Source organism: Antrostomus carolinensis, unplaced genomic scaffold (genome assembly GCF_000700745.2).
Source record: "Antrostomus carolinensis isolate BGI_N321 unplaced genomic scaffold, ASM70074v2 scaffold20248, whole genome shotgun sequence".
In the NCBI taxonomy this organism is placed as follows: Eukaryota; Metazoa; Chordata; class Aves; order Caprimulgiformes; family Caprimulgidae; genus Antrostomus; species Antrostomus carolinensis.
This window is the reverse complement of record NW_010331158.1, coordinates 4,763-29,534: the sequence shown is the minus strand read 5'-3', so window position 1 is coordinate 29,534 and position 24,772 is coordinate 4,763. Positions and strand designations below refer to the sequence as shown.

At 40.6% G+C, this 24,772-nt stretch overlaps 1 protein-coding gene across 1 annotated transcript; it reads left to right on the top strand.

Annotated features, from left to right (window-relative positions):
• Window positions 1–724: 724 nt before the first annotated feature.
• Window positions 725–23,814, top strand: EEF2K (eukaryotic elongation factor 2 kinase). Its single transcript, XM_010173147.1, has 17 exons — window positions 725–970; window positions 4,614–4,714; window positions 6,299–6,359; window positions 7,178–7,215; window positions 10,139–10,310; window positions 12,106–12,255; window positions 13,762–13,894; window positions 14,604–14,731; window positions 15,344–15,545; window positions 15,821–15,888; window positions 16,651–16,728; window positions 17,541–17,603; window positions 18,886–19,020; window positions 20,730–20,918; window positions 21,315–21,439; window positions 22,872–23,050; window positions 23,705–23,814. Exons 1-17 carry the CDS (start codon window positions 725–727, stop codon window positions 23,812–23,814), a joined length of 2,178 nt encoding a protein of 725 aa, XP_010171449.1.
• Window positions 23,815–24,772: the final 958 nt, after the last annotated feature.

The window sequence follows — 24,772 nt, the reverse complement described above, 5'->3', positions numbered from 1 at the left end:
TGGAAAAGAACTATAAACCAGAGAGAATGTTTTTTTCCTTTGAGCTCTGTGCTTAAAGTGAACATCGCTCAGAGACTTGATGCTGTTGAGCCGACTGCCATATCCGCTGTCTTTGGAGTTGGAAGAGGATTGTTTAGGTCACACAAGACTGGTCCAAAGTGAAATCCTGTTACATTGTAAGAGACAGAAGGGTTGAAGTACCTCTTAAACACAGCTCCTCTTGTCTCTCTAGTCTGCTAGTGGGTGCGCTTCAGCAGCAGCAGTGGAATGACAGGCCTCCTTTCTTGGCCTCTTGTACTTTGTCCTTCCAAGGACGTCCTGGGTAGCCTAGGCAACGTGCTTTGCACTGTGGACCATTGGCTGTATGTGAGCTAAAAGCAAATGTAAGTCTTGGCAGTGGTGGAACAATGTTCTGTGTTGTCCCAGTAGTACTCTCTAACTCCTTTGGCTATTGATTTGTGTGCAATATTCTTGAGAAGAGTTTTCCTGAAAAAATCTGAAAACCTGGCTGTGGTGTTCAAGGTAAAACTCCCTTGAGTTTCTAAGATCAGTGTTGTGAAACTCAGCATTTCAGATGAAGGAGAATAAAAACATTCAGAGGAGGAATACATCATTTGTTCTTTTAATAACAACCTTTTTTTTTTTCCTTCTCCCACCCAGCTTCCTCCCTCCATTTGCGTGTGCATTGGAATAGTGGCTGGTTTAACCTCTGCCTCCCACAAACATGGCAGACGAGGACCTTATTTTTCGTATGGAAGGGATTGATAATGGTAGATCATCTACAGCGAACTCTGGAAATTATCTTGATGCTGATAGTGATGATGAAGACAATTATTTCATCTGTCCAATAACTGATGATCCAGTTTCTAACAAGTCTGCCAATATAAAAGTTGACAATTATTATAGAAACTTAACAAAAACTGAACAGTACAGTTCAAGCTCTTCTCCTAGAAACTCATTTAGCTTTAAGGTAAGTATCAGCTCCAGCCTTCAGTAACATTTTGGTTTTACTTATTTGGCATGAGAGATTCTCTTCAACTGCTTCATCTCTTACAACTAATACTTTTCAATAAAAAAATACATCTGTTTTTTCCAGACTTGCAGTTAATTCCATTGAGCCAATAATTTGACACTGCCATTGAATTACTTACTGTCCCTTTTAGTTCAGTGAGAGATCACCGTTGACAAAGGCAGGTGAACGATTCACTGCTGTTATGACAAACTGTTAAAAAAGCAATACATTGATTGAGAGATTTAAAATATGGGGGTTTTTGTAAGCTAAATTGGAGCCTGGTGGAAGATATTTTATTATGGATATTGCCAAGCAGAGTTAACATTCATTGATATTTTTATTTGGACAAATAAAATAATAAATTATAAAATTGTGATTATAGGTTTTTGGTTATAGTTCCTTCTTGGAGAGCTTTTGACATGTTGACTCTTGTGCTTGGGCGTGGAGTGTCCCACTGGTAGTAGTTCCTGACAGTGCACTCGAGCTGTACTTGAGCAGTGTCTGCCCTGTTTAAAAGGAGCAGCAGTCACAGCATTACAGAGAGGTCGGACGGGCCATAGTTGGTGCTTCCTTGGCAGTGTGTCCTGTTCCACTCTACTCCCTTAACACAGGTCAGGCCAGGCAAAGGAGCCTCAAGAACACGAGTGACATTCACTCTGTAGGTTGGATATTCCAAGTATGCACCATTTGTGCTAAGCTGACATGTCTCTTAGATTTTGTCTAGATGAGGATTTAATGTGTTTTATTAACACATTTCTTGTTATGAATATTAATGTATTATTTATTTAGTAGATGCTGTAAAATCTTGGTTATGCCTAATGCATGCTTTATTCCTGGAGAGATACCAGAGGGTTTATTTTGGTCAGCTTACACATTAAGTAACACATCAAAAGTGAAACTGTCTTGTCTGCAGTGAGATTTTTACCAAGTCTATTTAATAGCAATGTTAAAAGGTACATATTCCTAAGGAAAGTGAAGAGTAAAAGTTTAGTGTGGACAAAGGGACAGATTTTAGTGTGTGCTATGCTAAGCAAGTTAAGACCTGATAGGGAACTTAGTCTAAATTTGTGTGTATGTTTTAGCACGTACTAAACACTTGCCTGTGGCTTTGCAGTGTGAGTTCTGCATCATGTGGCCTGAGATAAAACTGATAAGGACATGAGAAATTGCAATTATTTACTCCTTCCTAAGCTATCATATTGCTTCTGCAGATTATATGTGACCATGCTTTGGGCTTTGCAATGCCTAGTTTGGCATTTTAGCTCCTATCATGGATGAAATGCATTGGGTTGAGATGTGGAGCAGGCAAGTCTCCATCTGCTGCTTGAGCTGCAGAAATGGTGACTTCCAACACAGAGTGAAGCAGACAGCCAGGACTGATAACATCTTAAATCACCACAGCCTGGTCTGATCAAAGCCTACCTGTCAGACTCCTTTGATAATGAATTGCACAGATAGAAGAATTACTGTTAACTCTCTGCCTTTAAACAGGACTCAGCAATGTTTAATTAGCTAGTTAATAGCAAGACCCTTTTAATGTGTATTTTCCAGTACAAAAAATGACCAACTTCAGTAAGTTTGTTCACTGATGTTCTAAACATGAACTTAAATTAGAAATAGAAATTGAAGAGTGGCTTTTTTTTTTTTTTTTAATTAAGAAAGAGAACAGAGACTCTTTGTCAATTGTTTGTCTTATCACATGTGTTTTCCTACTTTTATGTTTCTTGTGCATCCTTTAGAATGACACACAGCATCTTTCTAAGCACGGCTCTGTGGTTGACCATAGTCGGGTAGGTTAAAAAGAAAATGTGAACACGATATCTAATAGATGCAATGAGATTTTGTTGGGTTTGGTTTTTCCTTTTATGGCCTTTTTTGTTCATTATTTTATTGTGTGGAAGAACTGTTTGCCTCAGCCTATGAAAGTCATCAAGTGAAAACTAAAAAAGATATCTCTTAAATGAAATAATACCCAGCTTTTGTTCTCTACCCTGAAATACCACTTCTTTTAAAGCATGTGTCTGTCATTGTTTCTTCACAGTATTTCCTGCTGTGGACAAGAATAGAATGGATGCAAGACATCTACTTAGTCTGTGTGGCAGTTGTGTGTCCACAGCAGGAGAAAAATTGCCTTGTTAGCACCATTTCAATGAAGTCCAAATTTTTGTTTGACACTAGAATACATCTTTTGTACAAAGCACCTCACAAGATCAAGCACAAGTAATTAATTCATTTAAATCATTGCCTAGCATGGACACAGATCACCTTTTGGAGAGGGTCCCTACTCCAGAATGATTTGGCATAAATGATTGACCAAGCAACTTTACTTGTTTCTGTCTCCCTGTTTATTTCATATGTATTCAGTATGGAAGTTCCCAACTCCATATGAAATGTGTATCATCGCATGATCTGAGGCAACTCCATTTTGTTATGAAATGTGTAGGAAATATTTCTCAGCATACCTTTTAAACTTGTTTTATTTATTGTAGTATTGTGTTCATTTAGTGGTTTTATTGTCAGAAAAGAGGGCATTTAAATTGTTTGCAAGGTGTGCAGATTTACAGCTGAAATGAAAATAAACATGAACAACTTAAAAGCACAGCTGTTTGAAAACTTTCTTGATGTCATTGCTGACATCAGTTCTTACTGTATTTTTTCAAAAGTTTTGACTGAGATTTAAATCCCAAGGGGAAAAAAACAAACAAACAAAGTATTTTAAAAGTTAGAGTTTCTCCATACATGAAATTCAGTCAGAGAGGCAGTAACAAAATCTCAGAGCTCAGTAGTTCTTTACTGGCGGGGGTGCAGAGTGGCCTTTTTCTCCCGCTCACCTTGCGGAAGGCCTTCGGCACAATAGAGGAGCACGTCTCCAGTTCTCTTGGAACAGTACAGTGTAAAAAGAGGGAGATTAAAATGTTAAGAGAACAAAATGTTAAGAGAAAAGCATCCAAACTGACTGATAGAGGGAGGCTGTTTGTATTCCAGACAACTGCTTTGTTTTTTTTTTTTACTGCTGCGTTGGTAGAGATTGAAATTGTCTACTTGTCTGGAATTGTTGTAATAATCAATTTCTTCAACATTCTAATTTCTTTTTTCTTATGCTGAGCACAGTTTGGGGACTTGGAGTTTACAGAACTTTTTTCTCCTTTCATATTCCTCTCTCACTGATGGATTTTATGCTTACACTGCCATCATATGCTGTTAGTTGCAAAAGTTAAAAATAAAAACAGTAAAAGTGAATTAATATAATCCAGGTGACACCACTGTTTGCAGTGTGTGTTAGAGATATTTGCAAATTACAACAGGTTTTGCAGATTATATTTGGCATATACTAAACCAGATTCTGTTCTCGGTAACTTGATGGCAATGCAAATTGAACTGACACCCGATGCTTTGTATTTCTGAACAGTGTTACATTATACTTGAAGCCATAAAATGTCAGTGGTCTTCTGTAGCACTTGGTCTCTGCTCTGGATAGTACTCTGGGGGCATGTGAGGTTGCACATCTTTGTAGCATTGGGATCCTGATGTGCTTTAGAAAATGCTGTTGTTGGGAGCTGTGGCTGATTATAAATAACCTGCCAGTTTGTAACTTCTTCAGGAAACCTGGAAACATGCTATTGAGAAAGCTAAGCACATGCCTGATCCCTGGGCAGAATTTCATCTTGAGGACATTGAGACGGAACAAGCCACTCGTTACAGGTCTGTGGGGCTTTTGGCTTTTAAAGCTGATGTTAAATAGAATGTGCTCGTTTGTACAAGGGATGTGTTTGTGTAGTGCAGAATATGTGTGATTACATGGCTGAACAACTCATTAATGCCCAGAGTGAGTGTGTCTTAAATGAATTTCCAAGGAATATGTAAATACTACACATCATCAAAAAATAAACCTTCCAACAAACCAGCATCACATTTTGTCTCCTTCCCACCTAAGTAATATCTATGAGTTTCATCATACAGACAGGAAACAAGGCTGAAAGGTATTTTCTAGTTGATTTGTTAATGCTCTAAACTTAATCTAATAAGGAAATTAATCCAAATAAAAAGGCAGGATACTTAGTTTAAATAGTTTAGGAAAAAAAAGCAGCATAACACTCTGCCTTTCCCAAAATAGCAGCGTCATTGTTGCCTGCCCATGCTGTATTGCTGCATGTAGCTGGAATTTAAATCCTTAAAAAGCCCAGAATAGCTCATCCTGGTGTACGTGCTGAAACTGAGTTTGGCCCTTAAACTATTCTTGGTGCTTTAGCACAGGCTTTGCCAAAACATTTACCCTACTGACACATGTTTCTGGGTGGAAGGGGTAGGAGTTAGAGGCCAGTAAATTACCACTTAGCATCAGTGTTTGGGGAGGCCGCCCTTCCAGTCGCATGACACTGTCACGCAGTGCATTTCTTCCCCAAAGACTGCATCTGTCCTGGTCAGCCACACAGTCCTGAAATAGTTTGCATATTTTAAAATACAAATAAGTTATAATGTTAGTTTAGGGCTACTTGAATACCCTATTAAAAAGAGGCGGCTCTGATATTCCTATATCCACCTCTTTTGTGTGCTGCAAACTGGGGTGATACAGAATATGTAAGGGGGTATCTGGGGTATTTGTATGTATGAATTACTCGGTGCAGGTTAGGGGAATCAGGCTGGAAACGATCATGTGTTGGTGACTCAACTGCTGTGGTTCTCAGTTTGGCTTTTACTGCATTGGGAGTAAAGGGGGTGGGGAGAAACCACAGCCGTGCTCCTTGTATTATCATAGGGTTGTGCAGATACTTGCTCCTCCCTTGGTGCTGTGTTGGGCAGTTCTTGGCCCCGCTGCTTTTCACAGCCACAGCCAATGCTGCGTTGTGCTCACGTGCTTCACAGCTCTGCAGCAGATCCCCAGCCAAAACCAGGTTCATGGAAGCTCAGGGTTGAGGGAGACAACCTGTCCGGTGTGTAGGGTTCATAAGGCTCTTTCTGCCCACAGTGTACTGCCTAGGCATCACAGAGGAGACTTAATGTCAAAGCAGGTAAAGCCTAATTTGTAGTGTTGCAAGAATTTGGCTTCTGTAGGAGAATCTGTTCGCTGTCAGTAGGATTTGGTGTCTGTTTGAAAAACTGTGCATATTTCTTCTTTCCAGCTTGAATAAGGAGGGCAAGAATGTGTGGGAAGACTAGAATTTTTTGTGTTGGAGTAGCAGTGACTTTTTAGCAGTCAGCTAGAGATAAGGAATGATAAGTGCTGGGGATGGGAGGATTTGGGTTCCCTCTGCATTTTTCTAAGGGGCACATGTCCTGGTTTTGCAGGTACAATGCTGTTACTGGGGACTGGGTTGAAGATGAAGTCCTCATCAAGATGGCTTCACAAGTAAGATCACACTGTCCTTCATGTTTATTAGCAGCCAAATATGTCCTTTCCTTCCTGTTACTGAATAGTGGCTGCAAGATGTTTTCCTTGTATAGAAATAGTCTCAATGTTACTATTTTCTTCTACCTCTATTTTTCCTCTGCTCATCCATTATGTTTTGGTGTCCCAACAGCCTTTTCTCCCCAGAGCAGAGTAGAACATAAGAGTCACCCTTCCCTATCTCAACATGAGGCATTTATTCCTTTCCGAGTGATCTCCCTCCCATTTCAGCCCTCCCATTTCCTGCTGGCCTCATCTCCCTGCCTGGCAATGGTCCTACTGTTTTGTGTACCTCCAAATAATTTCTGCTCTTAGGATGAAAACAGACTGAATTTTCAGTATGTGAGGGGTAGAGGCTACTGTCGCTTCCCAGTTAAATTGAGGGGTTGGTCGTGCATTGAAGTCGCCTTGCTCTGACGTAGTATCTGGCATCCGGGGAGGTGATGCTCTGTTTGGCACATCCTGTGTGGAAGCCTAAATGCAGAGAGTGTCAGGTTTGCAAAGCCAGCTTCTCTGTGCAGTCACAACAGAGCTGACTCCAAACTGGAAGGAGAATTTAGATAGCTTCTTTAAATGACATTTTGTCTGTTCTGTGAGATATGGGGGTGGGAGGGGGAAGTTGTTCACTTTTCTTTGTGGAGATAGATATTGTATAGAGCCTGTTAGAGAACTGCTTTCTGCAGGATATAAAGGGGGAAGGTGTGGTTGTATCTCTTACAGGCTAGAAATTAACTTTGTGGAAATGACAATGCTGGGTTTTTGTTTTTTCTTTTCCCCAGCCTTTTGGCCGTGGAGCAATGCGAGAGTGTTTCAGAACGTAAGTACCTGCTGGCTTTACCTGTGTTGGCCTCCATGCAGTATTTTCTTCTGTGATGATTTTGCTTAGGTGTGGTGGAAATTGTGTGAAGTTCAGCTCCCTGTTAGCTCCCTGCTGTGCCTTTCTAAAAGGCATAGCTGAGGGGTTTATTCCTGTTTGTGTGACTCCAGCTGGTAGCACAGGGAGTGGGGTTCAGAGAGCAGAACGTTCTCTTAAGGGAAGCAGAAGCAAGCATGATGTGGGCATCCAATGAGTTTGCTTTCGAAAGCCAAGCCATTGCCTGTACTGAGCTTCAGTGAGATGGATAACGTGCAATCATGACCAGTTCCAGCAAGTATAATCAGCCTGTCAATTAGCAATTCATAAATTGATGTTATTTCCAACATTTATTGGAGGCAAAATACTCACGAAAGTGCAGAAGCAGCAACTTTGTTTCTGTGTTCCTGATGTGCTAAAATATCTTTGAATTTGATGTGAGGCCCTAGGTGTGTGCAGCCTGAAGGCCAAACTGAGGCCTATAGTTGGGCAGAGAAAAGGGGAAAGAATAGTTGGATGGTGCAATCTCAACTCGAAGAGCCTCCCTCGGTGAAGAAGGTTATCCTCCCAGAGTTTACTTTGGATCACGTCTACCAGAGGAACCCTGTTCTGAGTAAGGCAGAGCTTGAACACTAACAGTTACTCTCTCCAGACCAGTAAAGTGTGGGGGAAGACAGAAGAGGAACTTTTCTTTCCCCAGAGGCAAAATTAGCAAATACAGTTGCAGGCGTCAGCATCTAGCTATAAATCAGCTCGTGCTCAAAGAGTACCCCGCCCTTTCCAGGCTCTGGAAATTATTGTTTCCTGGAAAATATACATGTGTGTGTGTAAAGCTGCTCCCCCTTCTTGCTGGCTGTGGAATCCAGAGAAATTGCATTTCACGTCTGGTTCCACTTCTGGAAAGCGAGACTCCTGAATGACAGAAACGTGATGTTTTGAACTTGAGTAAAAAGGAGGAAACGTAACTCCTCAATCCTCCAGTTTGGCCTTGTTTCAGTAGCAGTTCGTGCTGATAGCTCTGGTTTTGCCAAGTCAGATAGATACAGCAGAGAGTGAAGCATGGGAAGTAATAAACCTTAGCCTACTGACGTTGCTTTTAGCTCTTCTTGTTTACCAGATTCCCCTTTATGCAATATCTCCAGTAGTGCCATAAACAGACATTAATCTTTGCAGCTTTGCCTTAACCTCTTGTACAAAGAAAGCATAACTCGTATGTCAGCTTCCTATTGCTGGATCTTTTATAACTCTCAGTGGGGCACTGATACTTCCCACCTGGAGCTTTCTCTTACAGATTTTCACAACTCTGCAAGTCTTTAGTCATGACAGTGACAGCATTAGCTTCACTTGGCTCGATGTGCTTCAGAGAGTATTGACTTTAGAAGAACACATGAGCTGACTTGTTTTATGCAGAGAAATGTGTTTCTTCAGAGAACTGGAAAGGTTTCAAATCCTGGCTGAAATTCTTATCTTACTTGCTTGTTCCTTCTTTCTAAGGCCTCTGTTACAGTGACTGTCTGCCCATCCCTGCAGGAGGACAGACAATCTGAAGTTGCTTTGCCTTTAGAATGTCCCCTGTACCAAGACTGTTGCACCAAGGTCTTGGGAGGCAGAGAGAGGAAAGGAAAGAGAGGAAGGGTTGAGTTTGATTGTTGCTACTAGCTTCTCCAAATGTACAATTTGCCATGACACTCAGAAAGGCTCAGAGAACCATTGTTACTGAGCAGAGTGTGAGAACTGCTTGGTAACCAGCCATGCCTTACTCTAGATACTCCTCTTCATACTCCTCCTCCCTCCCCTTCACACTGGCTTGACATTGCTGCCACAGTAGAGGGGTTTTGTACCTTTTCACTGTCTTTGCTGTTGAATTAAGTTCTTGGGGGCAAAAAGAGAAAAGTGCTTTCCTCCTTGTGTCCCATATAAGTGGATGAGGCTGCTCTAGGAAGGAAGACTCTGTCTGCTTTGGAATTACAGAATCACAGAATGTTGGGGATTGGAAGGGACCTCGAAAGATCATCCAGTCCAATCCCCCTGCCGGAGCAGGAACCTAAACGAAATTACACAGGAAGGCGTCCAGGCGGGTCTTGAATATCTCCAGAGAAGGAGACTCCACAACCTCCCTGGGCAGCCTGTTCCAGTGCTCTGTCACCCTCACAATTCTTGAGAACAATGAGGGTTTTTTTTTCCCATTTGATCTGAATGTTGGCATCTTCTGCAACCATTGGGTACCTGCTTAATCCATTTGTTGGCAGCCAGCAGATCCTCTGTTGTCGAAGTCCTTTGGTTGTGGTGTTGTTTTGTTTGTTGGTTTGTTTTGTTTTTTTTTTCTTTCTTTCCCCTCGTGAGGGATCTGTGGATTAAAGACTTGCACATCAACAAAAGTTAAAAGCTACATTGTAAGAAGAACTGTCAGGTACAGTTTTCCTTCTGGGAGCATGGAGGATACTGAGTGCGTTGAGAAGGCAGTGGTTTGCTCTTATCATAGGAGGGGATTTTCTCCTCTGAGTTCATGTTTGAAAGGCCACTCCCTGTTAATTTCTGCAGAAAATAATTGTTGACATTAGAACAGGGCGTTGAGGTGGCACCAGCCCTTCATACTCTGGGTTTCAGGGGAGCAGGGAGGGAAAGGAGATGAGAAAAGGAGGAAGTTCAAAGTAGAAGTAACTGCAGTCAAACCAAACAGGCACTTTGGCCTCCCCTGGCCATTCGTATGGGATGTTGCTTCTTCCCTTGCCCCTCCCTGTGCTTCACTTTTCAGCTGGAATAGCTGGGAAATGACTAAGGGTAATACTGATCTTGGGGCCTGGCTCTGTCCATGCAGGCAAAGAAATGGGAAAGATTGAATTAAAATTCTTGATTTTCCTTTCAGCAACGATTGATTGTCTTTCAGGAAAAAGCTGTCCAACTTCTTACACACGCAGAACTGGAAAGGTGCCTATAACTATGTTGCCAAGCAATACATAGAGAGTGTGGGCAGGGATGTGTATTTTGAGGATGTCCGACTTCAGATGGAAGCAAAACTCTGGGGAGAAGAGTACAATCGGCACAAGCCACCAAAACAGGTACATTCAGAGATCTTGCTAAGCAGGAATACAGTCTTGCTCTCCTATTACATTACTTTTCAGTTTAATTTAGAGGGAATTACTTGTTTACATTCCATTAAAACTAATTGTTTAGATAGATTGCTCTGCCCTATTGTGTTTTCCATTAAATGGTACCTGATTTTTAATGAAGTAAATGGAGAAATTGCTTTATATTTCCAGAATTAGGGGCTGTGTGTTTGTGAATGTCTGACTGTTCTCAGCTGTTGACTGAAGACCAAAATAAAGCAATGTTTGTATTGCCCTTTTTAATATTTGCCCAGCTGCTTTTGTGATAACCAGAGATGTCACAGAACTCATTGCCAGCAGCAGTCTCAGCAAGCACTTAACTGTTAGTGCTCCAGGAAGGTAGATGCTTATATCTTGTAGACCTATCTGAACACCTAACTAGCATTGATTTTTAAGAAGAGCTGTAAAACTGAATAACTTTACAAAGCTATTCAAATACAGATTTCTGAAGAGTGGTCAAGAATTTTCCAAAAAATGAAGATACTGTGGCTTTGTTTCCTGTAGGTGTCTCGGTGACAATACTAGCACGTTGTGTGAAGTGCAAAGTGTTAACATGTATGAAATTCCCTGGGTAGATGGAATATCAGACTAGGCTCAGAGTATCAAGAGAAATTCCTATCCTCTGTGCTAGGGATGTGCATAAACATGTAGGATTCAGGAAGAGGTGGTTTTACTGCTTTGCTGGCTGTATTTCTGCTTCTGGGGTCCACGCTAAACATTTTGTACAGCCAGCATAGCTTCACACTTTTCCATGCTGGTAAGTTGAATAGCTGCTGGTCAAAGCTGACCATTGTGTCCTGGACAAAAACACCTCCAGCAGAAATCATCTTGTTAAAATACAAGAAACTAAAGTGCAGGGATGAAGGACTGCAGCTGTCATTCACTCCTAGCTCGTAACTCCTCTTTGTTGAGTATGTCCATGGTATGTACCAGTCAAGTCCCTTGGTGAACTATGACTTTAAGCGAGCCGCAGGGGCTTGTAGGAAGAGTGCTGTACATGCACTGTAGTATCTTGGTTCCTGCTCTTGGCTCTACCACTGTGAGACTGTGTGACATGTGACAAGATGCTTGGGTCAAGAAGTATGCCTCAGTGTGAGGGTCTTGACAATTTAATAGCCAAAATGGGTGCTTTTGAATATGTGGACCATGTGCATTGCCTCCCATGTGAGGTTTAGTTAATAACTGCCTTTCTCACAACAGCAAGGTGAGGTATAGAGTGATGTGCACAGACAGGAATCTAGAAATCTAGGAGTTCTAAATGCCATGTGGGGGGAAAAGATGTAAGCAAAGTGATGGTTTTGGTTTCTCCTTTAGGAGTGTGTCTGGGACAGAGGGAGGAGGTGAGGCCAAATACAGAAATGCAGATCTGAGCAGTAGACATCTTAAGTCCTTCTCTGAAAAGGCATTTCTACAAGTTGTGCAGTAGTTACTGTATGTTTTGCTCTCTGGATATAGACTCTTGGGTTACTCACAAAAATAAAATAGAAAGCCAACACTTACTAAGAATTTTTCAGAGGGATTTGTTGCAGAAGTGAGCTGTTTTGGAGTGATTGCTTTTAATTTATGGAATTCCTCCAGTAATGTAAGAAGCACATGACTCTTCCCCCACTCCCTTGTTAAACAGACAGATCTTTGCAATTGTTCAGCTTCTTTCATTCGGAAAGTTTTCACAGCTGGAGGATTCGCACACGCTTTGATCTGAAGACAGTATTCTGTTAGTCATTGTTTAACTTCTTTCCCTCTCCAGGTGGATATAGTACAGACCTGCATTATTGAAATGAAGAACAGACCTGGAAAGCCTCTCTTTCATCTGGAACATTACATTGAGGGCAAATACATCAAATACAACTCAAATTCTGGATTTGTGCGAGATGACAACATTCGTCTTACTCCGCAAGTGAGGCTTTGTTTCATGCTTTCCATAGAGTCTGCTGCAGGGAATTTCTTGACTCTATCCAGAGGTCTTGCATTACTGCCAAGAAAGGAAACTGCAGGCTTTCCAGTACAATGCCAAATTGATTTCTTGTTTTGCAGTATGTCTGCTCCTTATATGGGGCCTGTACTTCAAGCACTGAGTGCTTCGTTGCATTTCAGTGGCTGTTGATTTTAGTTGAGTTGAATGTGGTTAATATCCTTTGGAAACCTCAAGCCCTTTAAAAACCTTAAGCCCTTTGACTCTAAGATATATCGATATATTTCAAACTCCCTTCAAATTAAGGCAGGGAGAGAGACCTCATGTACTAGGTACTAAACAGTCTTCTGGTCCTTCATGTAGTCTACAAAAGGAGGTGGCAGATACCCAACTCATGTAACATCTACCCATTTGTGTATAAGAATCTGTTTTTTTCAGCTACAGCCTCTGAGTTGTAGGTGAATCTGAGACTGTGTATAGAAATACAAGTACAGATTTCAAGTGATTCTTTGATCTCATAAAAGAACTTTAAAACACTGGTGAAAAATGCAAAGTGGTCGGTGTCAGTGGTCAGCAAGGGAGTGTTTTACTGAGGCTTGAGAGTTTTGTTACTTTCATTTTTTCCCCTATTTTTAAGGTATTTGTCATGATGCTTAGTGTAAGCAGAGAGTTTATGTTCTGGGCTGTCTTTTATACGCTGAATCAGAGCTATGCTTTCACAGGTTGGGAACAAAATGTTCAGTGAGATTTGCTGCAGTTAAAATGTTTATCTGTCACCACCAGCCATCTCCCTCAGGCCTGGCAGTTCTTTTTTGGAGGCCTTCCCAGAAGATTCCTAATGTCTCAGCTTTATGCCAAAGAAAAGGGCTTTTTATACCTGATTCTTGAAATGTTGTGTTTAGAGAGTACATATGTACGTTATCATTATCTGGTGCAGGAATGTAGGGCCAGATCAGCTGTTCAGGGGGACCTCCCAGAGGGCAGGGGAAGGAGAATTTGTGGGGATACTTCCTTCCCCCCCGCCCCCCCAAAATGTGGCAGAAGGAAGCAGTGTCCCAGGGCTGCAGAGCTTGGAGATCTACAGGCACAGCCAGAATGTTTATGCAGAAATTATTCTGCACTGGCTTGAGAGCTTCAGAGCCCACTGTTCCCTCTGACAGGCAGCTCCCCACTTCTTAAGGTGAAGACTGTAGTGGACAACAGAGTCTCCAGTACAGGAAGGAGGAATAAAGCAGTATCATCCCCCGTGCATGTTCCCACTGCTGCTTTTCACCTTACCTCTTTTATCCCATCTCTGAGTGGGGACAGGTTGGAGGAGCAGTTGGCTGCATGCTTTTAGTGTCTCATTGCTTTCATGGTGATGTTTATACCAGTTACATTTCACCAATAGCGTTATCAGACTTTTGTCCATTTATAAGAGGTTAATATGTGTTGCTGTTTTCCATATATCAAGGGAGGGTTTTCTCAGACATCTTCTGTGGTTCTTCCCAGGCCTTTAGTCACTTCACCTTTGAGCGCTCAGGACACCAACTCATTATTGTTGATATCCAGGGAGTTGGAGATCTTTACACGGACCCTCAGATCCATACAGAGAACGGTACAGATTTTGGAGATGGCAATCTAGGTAAAATCAGTGATCCTGTTTCATGTGCTAGTGGATGCTTATTTTCTCTTACCAGTGTTGAGTAGCTGCTACACTACTGAGTGAGCAGGCACATTTCTGAGCAGGCACTTCCTTGCAAACAGCTGAGGAAGTTCTGTTGTAAGGAGTCCCTGAACAGGGCAGCTGTCACACAAGAGCTTAAAATGAGGGCTGATCTTGGCTCATGTCTCCTGGCCTACTCATAAACCAAACAAGTAATTAAATTAAGTAGCTTCCTACAGTGTGAGAGCAATAATCACAGCCTTTAATTTCCTTGCCACATTGCAAGAATGGCTATAGCTGAATGTGGAGAGGTAAGCCTTGCATATTTTTAAAGCTCCAAGTGTCCACACATGAAGTTGTTCATAGGACACAGCAAGTTTTGTAAGCAGGATAAAATTTAAGCATGTTTCTTAATGATGCAGCCAAATTAATTTATTATTATATCCTGTGCATATATAGCTTTTGAAGATTTTGCAGGCTTTCTTCTACTCTTTTTTGCAGACAGATTGAAAAGCCCTTACAGGTCTTAAAATAAAGTGCAAGTGGGTTGAGCTGTGTGTGCTACAAAGCATTTTCTGTCTGTCTTTCTCTTTTGACTCTTTAGATGGGACTTCTAGCTTTTAATAAGTAAACAGCTATATAAACTTTGAGTAAGCCCTTTCTTACCTTTTTTTTTTTAATGCCGTAGGTGTTCGAGGTATGGCCTTGTTCTTTCATTCTCATTTCTGCAACAAGATTTGCAAAAGTATGGGACTTGCACCATTTGATCTTTCATCCAAAGAGAAAGATGCCTTGGATTGTAACAAAAAATTGCTTGTAAGTGCTTGATGAAAGAAGTGTGACTAAGCAGTATAGCTAATTTATTCTAACTGTAAAAGCCCTGTAAATAAAGCTGAAATATGTTATTTACATGGCAAATAAAGCCACCTTAATCACTAATTTGCAGGCTATAATACAGCAGTTTACAGCTGACTTATCCATACTTGTCTCTGAATTAATCCTGTAGCTGTAATTAGTAGGAAACTTTGTAACACATGTATATTTAGGACCAAGTATATTTTTGAATGCTGAAATCATTAGTAAGTTTTGTATCTCACACCTAATCACCAATTCTGTGACTCTGTGATGGAAAAAAAGGAGTGCTTATCTTTAATTGATCTGAGTTTCAACTGATACCAGTCGGAAATGGACTTGATGAAACACTTCCAGTGAAATTCAGTCCTGAACAGAACTCTGGCTGTAACAATGCCAGGACTTGATACTTTGTGTTGGTGTAGAACTTTTCAAAGCAAATAGTTATGTATACATGTGCATATTTATACCCCCCCTTTTGTAGAGCACTCCTAATAAACATTAATGTTGCCTTATGTAGCATGCTTAGAGTACAGAGACGCTTTATTCATGGGACTCTCTTGTTGATTTGCCAAGGAGTCTGCTCAAACAATTCTCCGTGGCACAGAGGAAAGATGTGGCAGCAGCCGAGTGAGAACAGTCTCTGGTAGTCGGCCTCCTCTGCTCTTCCGCCTGTCTGAAAACTCTGGAGATGAGAGCATGAGTGATGTAGCGTTTGACTCTCTGCCCTGCTCTCCTTCCTCAGCAACCCCTCACAGCCAGAAGATGGACATGCTTCGTGAGTGAGCCTCATACATAACTTGGGGGTTTCTGAACGTTTCACAGTGTCTTGTTTTATTTTCTTGGTTTTAAACACAGCAGCATGTTGTATTTAGCTCAGAATACTTGTCTCTAGCATTCCTCTTTGAGCAGAAATAAAACTAAAAGTACTTCTGTGTAGATAATGAATGCACAGATGCTTCTGTGAAAAAACTGCAGTAAAATGATCGTATCTAGAGCTTTCTCCTCAAGCATGTTATCCTTGCATTAAGAAGCAAGTATTTTTCTTCCTAGATTGGCCTGTGTTTAATGAAGTAGATAACTTGGTTCACAAAGACTATGATCAGCTTGATAACCAAAGGGTGAGTGTCTTTTCTACAGAAAATGAGATTGCAGTTCTTTAACGAATGTGTCTGTAAGGGATCACCTGAAGGCTTTGTTCAGTAAAAGCACATAAAGGTGCTCTGTCTGCTTTCATTGCTGCAGGTCACGGTACCTGCGTGCATTTGCTGTTTCTAATAAAGGAAGAACATTTTATTATAAAATAGTATTCATTTTTTTCCCCCCTCTAGAAATTTATTTGCATCTGGTGTATTTTAACAGATAATTAAAGTGTGTGTCTGTTCCTCTGCCTGCACGTTGTGTCTGTGGCAACTGCTGTGGTATGAAAGCTTAACAGAATCCCCACTGATTAGGTCTCTGCAAATACTGGTGCTGTGGGGTGTTAGAGAACCTCACCTGAGGAGACTGCAGTAAGTTTGCAGTGGGAATTTTCCAGCACTAGCACCTTAGTACCAGAGGCTGGGGCTATCAGTTATAGTTTTATCTTTTAACTGGCTACCACTGAAGACTGAAAACTATATTAAGTGGACTGCTGGTTTGATAAAGCATGAGTCTTTGGGTTTTTTTAATGTATCTAAGAACAAACGCAAACTTAGTACCTTTTGGGTCTTTAAGTCCTGTACTCTCTGTCAGAGGTAGCACAACACATGATCATTTTCCAGTATATCCATCCAGCTTATCTCATTGAACCAGCAGAAGGTTTTCTCTGTGGGAAATGTCAAGCTGAGATCCTTACAAAGGGTAGTGCTCATGCTGTGATGTTCTGTTCTTGCCTTCTGTAGGATTTTGAAAATGGTGGAGACAGTGGATATCCCAGTGAAAAGAGAAGTGAGATAGAAGATCTGGATCATAGAGAGAGGGTAAGAACCTGACTCTGTTTTTAGTGGAGTTGGGGCTGTTCATACTTGAACTGTTTTCACAGAAGATTGTTACTTTTATCCCACTTGATCGAGGCTTTGTAAACAGAGGAAATGGTTGGAAAGAAATTCTCACGTTGCAAAATTACTTATTCATCTTGGGAATGTTAATGACACTTTTACAGGAAAAAGACTGTTTGTAATGAGGAGCTTAATTTCAAACATTACATTTGATTGCATATTGTTGTGGGGTTTTTTAAGTATTCTGTACTGCATTTGAGAAAAGTAGCCAGCTTTTTGTCATATGGAATCCATGGGTATGATCTCCTTCCAGACTCTTTTACCTTCTCTACTTTCTATGACTTTCTGTATGGCTTGAGGTATCACAGAACTTAATGTTCTTGTCAGCTATTAATATGCAATTTTAGAATTCCTGTGGGTTAGTTGGTTACTCCTTTAAAATACAAACTTTTAAGTAAATGTTTTTTGACCTAAAGATCTTAACTAGATATTTAGTTAGAAGATAGGAAAGGGAATACTGCTTCCAAAGATCCCACTCCTTTTGTCACTTTTTAAGTGACAAGGTATTTGTCATGGGATATCCATTTTACAGGATTAAAGCCTGGTGTGCCATATTCTTTACCATTTCAGTATGTTTCTTTTTGTATTGTGATACCACTGAGAGAAAATAATCCAGTGGAGACTGTTTTGGTCATTGTCACTATTAATTTTGCTGGATAGGAATAGTCTAGGTGGATAACTGGCACACATCAGTTCCTGCAAATTAAATGATGCAAATCTTTACATTAACGTAGGGCCATTCAAACAACAACCGAAGACATGAATCTGATGAAGACAGTTTGGGAAGCTCTGCAAGGGTAAATAAAGCAGAAATGTTCATGGATTATGAGTTTGCCACGCTGCTTGTCCTTTGTTCCACTCATCTGCCATCTAACTTCACATCACTAAATCAGATGTCAATTTTCCTTGTTTTTCAGCTACAGAATGTTTATTAATATTAAATTACCACTCTGTGTTGTTTCCTTTTTTGTTTTGTCTCTTTTCCAGTTAAAGTACTGTTACAGACAAATTGTCACCTCTGTAACTGATCCCTGACATAAATTAGTGATTATGCACAGATTTTTCACTTAAAAAAAAAATCGTAGTTCTATGGATTTTTTTTTTTCCCCTAACTAGATTGTTTCCTTTCTGCACTTTATTTTTGGAATTGTGTCCCATAGGTGGTTGGATTATTTTTTTTTTTTTTTTTGAAACATACAGTGTTTGAAATGTGGAACAGTAGCTCTCCACTGTGTATCTAAGCAAGCTAGGGATGACCAGACCTTGTATGTTTTTACAAAATACAGCTTCCATGGTAATTAGTTTCTGTGGCTATAAACTTAAACAAATAACTCTTGAAGGAAAGAAAAAGCAAAGCTTTGACAACAATAATTTAATTAGATAACACTTTCCAGAATGTCTTTGTAATGATTATATATTGCTGTTTCAGGAATATGAAACAGCTTGAACAGACTGAAGGTCTGTGCCAGTATCCTTCCCTGTTGCGTTTCCCCTGGGTACCTCCAAAGACTTTCATTTTGTTAGGATTGGTTTTGGCTACTGTTTCCCATCCACTCATTATGTTGAAAAGTTGTTTGTTCTCATTTGTGTTGGACATCCTGAGAAATGCCAATGCATGTATCTGCCTATTATCTTCTGCATTGTTTTCTTTTTCTGGAGTTGTAGAATGCAAACAGCATTTGAAATGTTTTGAATGGAAATTCTGATCAAAAAATGATGGGTTTAATTTTTTTGTGCATGGATAACCTCAGTGCTTGCAGTGTGATTGTTCAGGTGCTTATTTTCTAAGTGCCTTTTTTCTGATTCAGAACTTAAAGATAATGCTTTTTCACCGCTGTCATTTATGGAAGATATTTGATATTGAGATTAGAAATAGAGGACTTTACTCCATTTCTTTAGTGAAAAATAATAACTATTTACTCAGCTACTAACATGAATTTTGAAAGCTGTGTCTTAAATTACAGTATTTACTAATAAGTAATCATATCAATGGAGGCTTTAATTTCTGGATGGTAATCCACATGAATTGTATGGACATTTTAAGTTTGCATAAAAATAATAGTATATTCCCAATTTCAGGTCAGTGTGGAGAAATGGAATCTCTACAACTCTTCCAGAGTCCACATCCACAGGCCATCATGTGTTGCCCAAGAAATTCAGAGACTCAATGCACTAGAACTTGAAAAGAAAATTGGGAAGTCAGTCCTTGGGAAGGTAGGATGGGTCTAGTTCTTTCCAACTGTAAAGAAACACAACACAAGAAAGACATGGACCAGTTAGAACGAGTCCAGAGAAGGCCACGAGGATGATCCGAGGGCTGGAGCAGCTCTCCTATGAGGACAGGCTGAGAGAGTAGGGGCTGTTCAGCCTGGAGAAGAGAAGGCTCTGGGGAGGTCTTGTAGCAGCCTTCCAATAACTGAAGGGGCTACAAGAAAGCTGGGGAGGGACTTTTCATAAGGGCAGTTATTGACAAAACAAGGGGAAATGGGTTTAAGCTGAAAGAGGGGAGGTTTAGATTAGATATTAGGAAGTTCTTCACTGTGAGGGTGGTCAGACACTGGAGCAGGTTGCCCAAGGAAGTTGTGGATGCCCCCTCCCTGGAAGTGTTCAAGGCCAGGCTGGATGAGGCTTTGAGCAACCTGGTCTAGTGGAAGGTGTCCCTGCTGATGGCAGGGGGGTTGGGACTAAATGATCTTTAAGGTCCCTTCCAACCCAAACCGTTCTATGATTCTATAAGTGTCTTGTATTTATTACTTACATAGAGGTGTTGCCCTACATGAGTTATATGTGCAGGTGAAAATAAATAACATGCCTGTAGCTTTCTGTTACCTAATCATATTTTATAAGGGACATCTAGACTTAGGAACCCATTAATTCTGTTTGCTTTTGGACTTGCAACATCTGAGCTCCTTTGGGAAAGACCCTGCTGTTGGTTTGTCTGCCTTTCCAGAGGCACTGCCCAGAGAAGATACAGTGGGATAGATATGGTGTGCCTGTCCCACATACCTGGCAAATCAGCAAGGTTGGGCTCCTGAAAAATGGTAGCATGGACCAACTCTTTTTACTCTAGGCTATCCCAGACAGTGCAAATGTGAATTAAGTTTGGATTTATGTATATTTGGGGTTGTATAAGCTCACACTGAAAACACACGATGTAAATCTTCCTGAACATCCTGAAAGCCTCAGGTGTTCTCAGACCTTTCAGTTTGAGAAGAAATTTGCCTTTTCCTTCGGCAAGGGAGAAAAAAAAAACCTCTCAAAATCCCATGACATGTTTGTAATGAAATCCTGCCCCCACTGACAATAAAGGCTTCAGTGGTATGAGGATTTTACCCTGAGTAACCTTGATTTTCTATGCCTCAGGTTAATTCCTTTCATGTGAGGGCCCTTTCTGTACATAGAATTCTGTGACCCATGGTCACTGCTGCTTGCCCCACTGTCTGGCCTGTTAGGCAGTTGCAGGCTGGGTGCCTTTAACTACAAATCCCTCCTGAAGGTCTCCAAGGCCCAAGCAGATACACTGGGACATGACCCTAAAACCTGGTGCTCTGGTGTGGCAACCTGCTAGGATACTGCTTAGGGCACACGGACGTGGGAAGATGTTGTGGCAGCTACTGTCTTACTGAATTAGGTCTTTTGTCTCTAGTAGTCAGGTTTATAAAGCTGCTATGTGTCTAAGCTTACAGAACTGGAGAGGCAGCTGCACTGCATGTATCATTGCTTTTTGCCTGTTTCATGTCTTTAGGCACAAGTCAGGCTCCAAGTCCGTGTGTTATCAAACTAGTCCTCTGCTCAGTCACAGAGATACACAATTAGTGTAGTGTACTTTAATTAAGTAGTCACCTTGGAGAGGTATTTTTGTGCTTACGTATGGGCATAGGGCTTTTGAAGAAGCAGGTCTATACTGTACAATTGTGTTCCAGGTTCATTTGGCCATGGTTCGCTATCACGAAGCTGGGCGTTTCTGCGAGAAAGACAAGGAATGGGATCAGGAGTCAGCCCTGTTTCACCTGGAGCATGCTGCAGACTGCGGGGAGCTGGAGGCCATTGTTGGGTTAGGGCTCATGTACTCCCAGCTGCCGCATCACATTCTTTCTGAGGTCACTCTGGAGGTAAACAAAAAGATCAAAGAAAATGCCAAAATGCAGAATTGTGGTCCATTGTAAAAATAAAGTAAGAATAGCAGGAGATGGAGACAAAACAGTGACCATAGTTCGGTGTTCTGTAGCCTCTCCAGAGGAAGTAGATTATTTTGTAATTAAGGACTTGAACAAAGCAGCAAAAGTTGTTGCTGGTTTAGCCAGCAAATTATTGCATACCTTTGGGCAGGTTTTAAAGTGGTCTTCACTATTCAGCTTTGTAGTTCCTTGTGGCTGGGCCTGTTTGTCAGACATACTAAACACTGCAGCCATTACTGACTTGGAGAAACTGCAGTTAGTGTTAAAGGAAGGAAGGGGATGGTTTTAATTTAGGAACATGCATTTTAAAGGTTTTGTTTGTTTTACTAGGACACAAAGGAGAACAGAAATAAAGGATTTGATTACTTGCTGAGAGCAGCAGAAGCTGGAGACCGGCCTTCCATGATTCTAGTAGCAAGAGCGTACGATACAGGTGTAAATCTTAGTTCAGAAAGGTACTGTGCGTGACTGAGTAACTTAACTTGGCGGCACTCCATGGTGGGGTGGGGGTGAAGAAGCACTTGCTGCATGTCTTTCACATAAAGAGCTGCTATGAAGTAGTGTTTTGGAATTACTTCAAACTTACCCAGGTGTGACTAAAAGCAGGGTTTAGGGCATGGTATATGAACACAGAAAGAAAAATCAGAGAATCTCTGCTGTGGGACACGTGCATGTGTATTGTATACACCTGCATGTTTGAGTTGAGCCCTCATACCGAGGTTGCCCTATGATAGCCAAGTACGTTAGCTCTGCAGTTGGTGATAAAATTCCCCTTGACTTCACTGGGAGTTGCATGCTTGAAAATCATGAGATCAGTGGAGAAAAAATGAATACAAGAGTTGTTTTGGAGATGTAATACCCTAAAAATAAGTTAAAAGTATTTACAGGTGCCATGTCTCCTCCTTAGTGATTTTTTTTAAAAGCACAGTTTTTTTTAAAAAGAGAGTGGGGTTTTTTTCTAAGCAAGCTGTGAATGGAGCTGTAGAACAGGAGAAATAGCTGAAGTCATAAAGTGACTATAGACAAGATGCAGTCAGATGAACAAAGTATTTGTTACAGTTGTTGTCTTTCACTGCTTCTTGTAACAAAACTAGGAATAGAAATTTCACAGGAACTTAGTCTTAATGCTGAGGATGTTGCTTTTCTCTAAGGATTATTTTAAGAAGTTTAAAAATGCTTTTACCTCAGTAAATCTCTCTTAAATTGGCCAGCACTCCTATCTTGATAGGCCAGCATCATGACTGAGAAATAGATTGTGATTTGCCAAAAGGCTACACAATATATTGGTTTGATTTTTTTTTTTTATTTTAGATGAGTTTTTGAAGTGGACAAATATTGATTTCCTTAAGTACCAAATATAACTGGTGATGATAGTGATTTTTCTACTTTTCTATTGTAGCATGTCTGTTATTTACATGAGTTTTCTGTTTTGCACAAGTGAAACACTTGGCAACGTTGAAACTTAAAATAACATTAAACTTCTAATTGAAGTGCATTGAGCATTCTTAATATGAAAATCCCTGGGTTTAAAGTATTTATGAAACAGGACTCTCTGCATCTTCAGATTGTTTCTAAATCATTTATATTCACAAATATAAATGCCAGACCAAAACTATACAACTTGTAATGAAAGCTCAGACTCTGGAGTTCAGCAAGACACTTCAGTCTGATATGTTCTCTTCTGTAATTACTGCATAAAGTGACCTCAGCCTCATTTGATACAGTGACCTGGTGCAGTGCAGAGTTTGTGAGCCTCCATGAGAACCTTTGCTTTCTTGGAGAGCTCAGGGCTCTGAGAATCTCGTGCAGAATTGAATTCTGAATCTCTAGTGCAACGTACATTTGTTTTCTAAGGTAACCATGTTTAAAAATTATTTTTAACTTCAGAGTACAGGATTGGAAGGAGGCGCTGCACTGGTACAATGCTGCACTGAACATGACCGACTACGATGAGGGAGGTGAATATGATGGCACTCAGGATGAGCCCCGCTATCTGCTCCTGGCCAGGGAAGCAGAGATGTTAATGATGGGAGGGTTCCACCTGAATAAGGACCCCCAGAGAGCAGGTGGGTCCTGGTTTCTGTAATCAGTAATCCTGCTTTTCCTTTGCTTTTCCCCCAAAATGTACCCCAAAAATACATTTTCTGCTTCAGCTGTTACAAAATATACAGAGGGTCAGGACCCTCAGATTTGTGGATGAAGCTGTAATGATGCTGGTTGATATAAGGCTGAAAACAGTGAAATAAGAGATCCTGCTGGTGATAGGGGTAGTGGGTGGTGCCAAATCCAATCCTGTGACACACTGAGTCACTAGCAAGCAACCTTCGCTCCTTGTGAGGCCTCTGAACTGCAGGTTGCTGCTTGTATTTTGAGTTACACCCATGACTCCCAGGCTTTACTCAACATTGTCTTACTTGTTGTGTAATCTACATGTCAGGTGTCTAACTCTTACAGTTGCCTTTGGGGCTTCTATGGGCCGGTCATATTTCCAGTCCTTGCAAATACATTGAAGAGCCATCAGCAGGCAGTCATGGAACTTCCAGCTTGAAGAGCAAAAGCCAGATTCTCAGCTGATGTAACTCTACTGACACTGTTAAAATATACCCATACATCCAGCCCAGTAGTTTGACTTCAGTTTCGCTTTGTCCTTTAATTGCTTCAGGACAGAGATGTTTTTTTCTTTACCCAGTTGACTTAACTGAAACTGTTTCCTCCTCCAGGTGAGCTGTACACAGAAGCAGCAGAAGCAGCAATGGAAGCCATGAAAGGCAGACTGGCAAATCAGTACTACCAAAAAGCAGAAGAGGCTTGGGCGATGATGGAAGAGTGACACTGCAATTAAGCAGTTCTTGTATATAATTCTTTTTATAAACTGGCTGCATTTGCAGCTAAAATGATATATTTTTATGTGGCGTTACCAGTTTCTTTTTTTTTTTTTTGTATTTTAGTTTTTCTAGGGTTTTTTGAGGGGAGAAATGCAAATGTAAGTGGTACGTAGGGTGCTGTAGTGTATTTCTGCTAGTGTTTTAAAGCTGTTATATAGACATACTTGACGTTTTGTACTTTTTTTAACTGTTAAAACTAAGGGGCCTAGTTTTTTTGATGAAAAATGAAGCTGATGTCTGTTTATTACACAGCAAACGATCAGTGTGTTTACACTTTTCTTTTCCTCCCCACATACAGAAAAGCATTTTCCTAAATTCTCAGCATTTCTTAATAATTTTTGGTGTATTTCATCAAACTGGCATGTAAATGTAAATTTTCAATCTAAGCATGCAGCTACTCATTTTAATAAGTAGTTCCATTCTGTTAGGCTGGTGTCGTTAGGCACTTCTGTTATTCTTCTCAATTGAATTCCAGATAGAATCCTTACAGTTTGGTGAGGAGCGAGGAAGATGCTTCAGATTGGCAGTGAGACTGTTCAGAGTGGAATATGTTTTATTCATTACCAGCATTGCATATTTTACCATCAGAAAATCACTGATGTTCCTGATGAGGTGAGGCATGCAGCTACCTCTCATTTTCACATTTTACACCATATAATAACCTAGGCATATAAAGTTCTACTGATCTTATGGGATATTTGCCTAATCATATATAAAAGTAAGATGTGTAATATATGGGTAATTTGAAGTTATTTTTGCAGTGACATCTCAATTCTCAGTGAAGCTAGGTCATCTCACTTAAAATGAGAACACACTTTCCACCAATTCCAGAGGGATGTTTAAAAAGTTTAGAGGATGTTGACTCACGTATTTCTATGTATAGAAAATATTTTATCTGGTTTA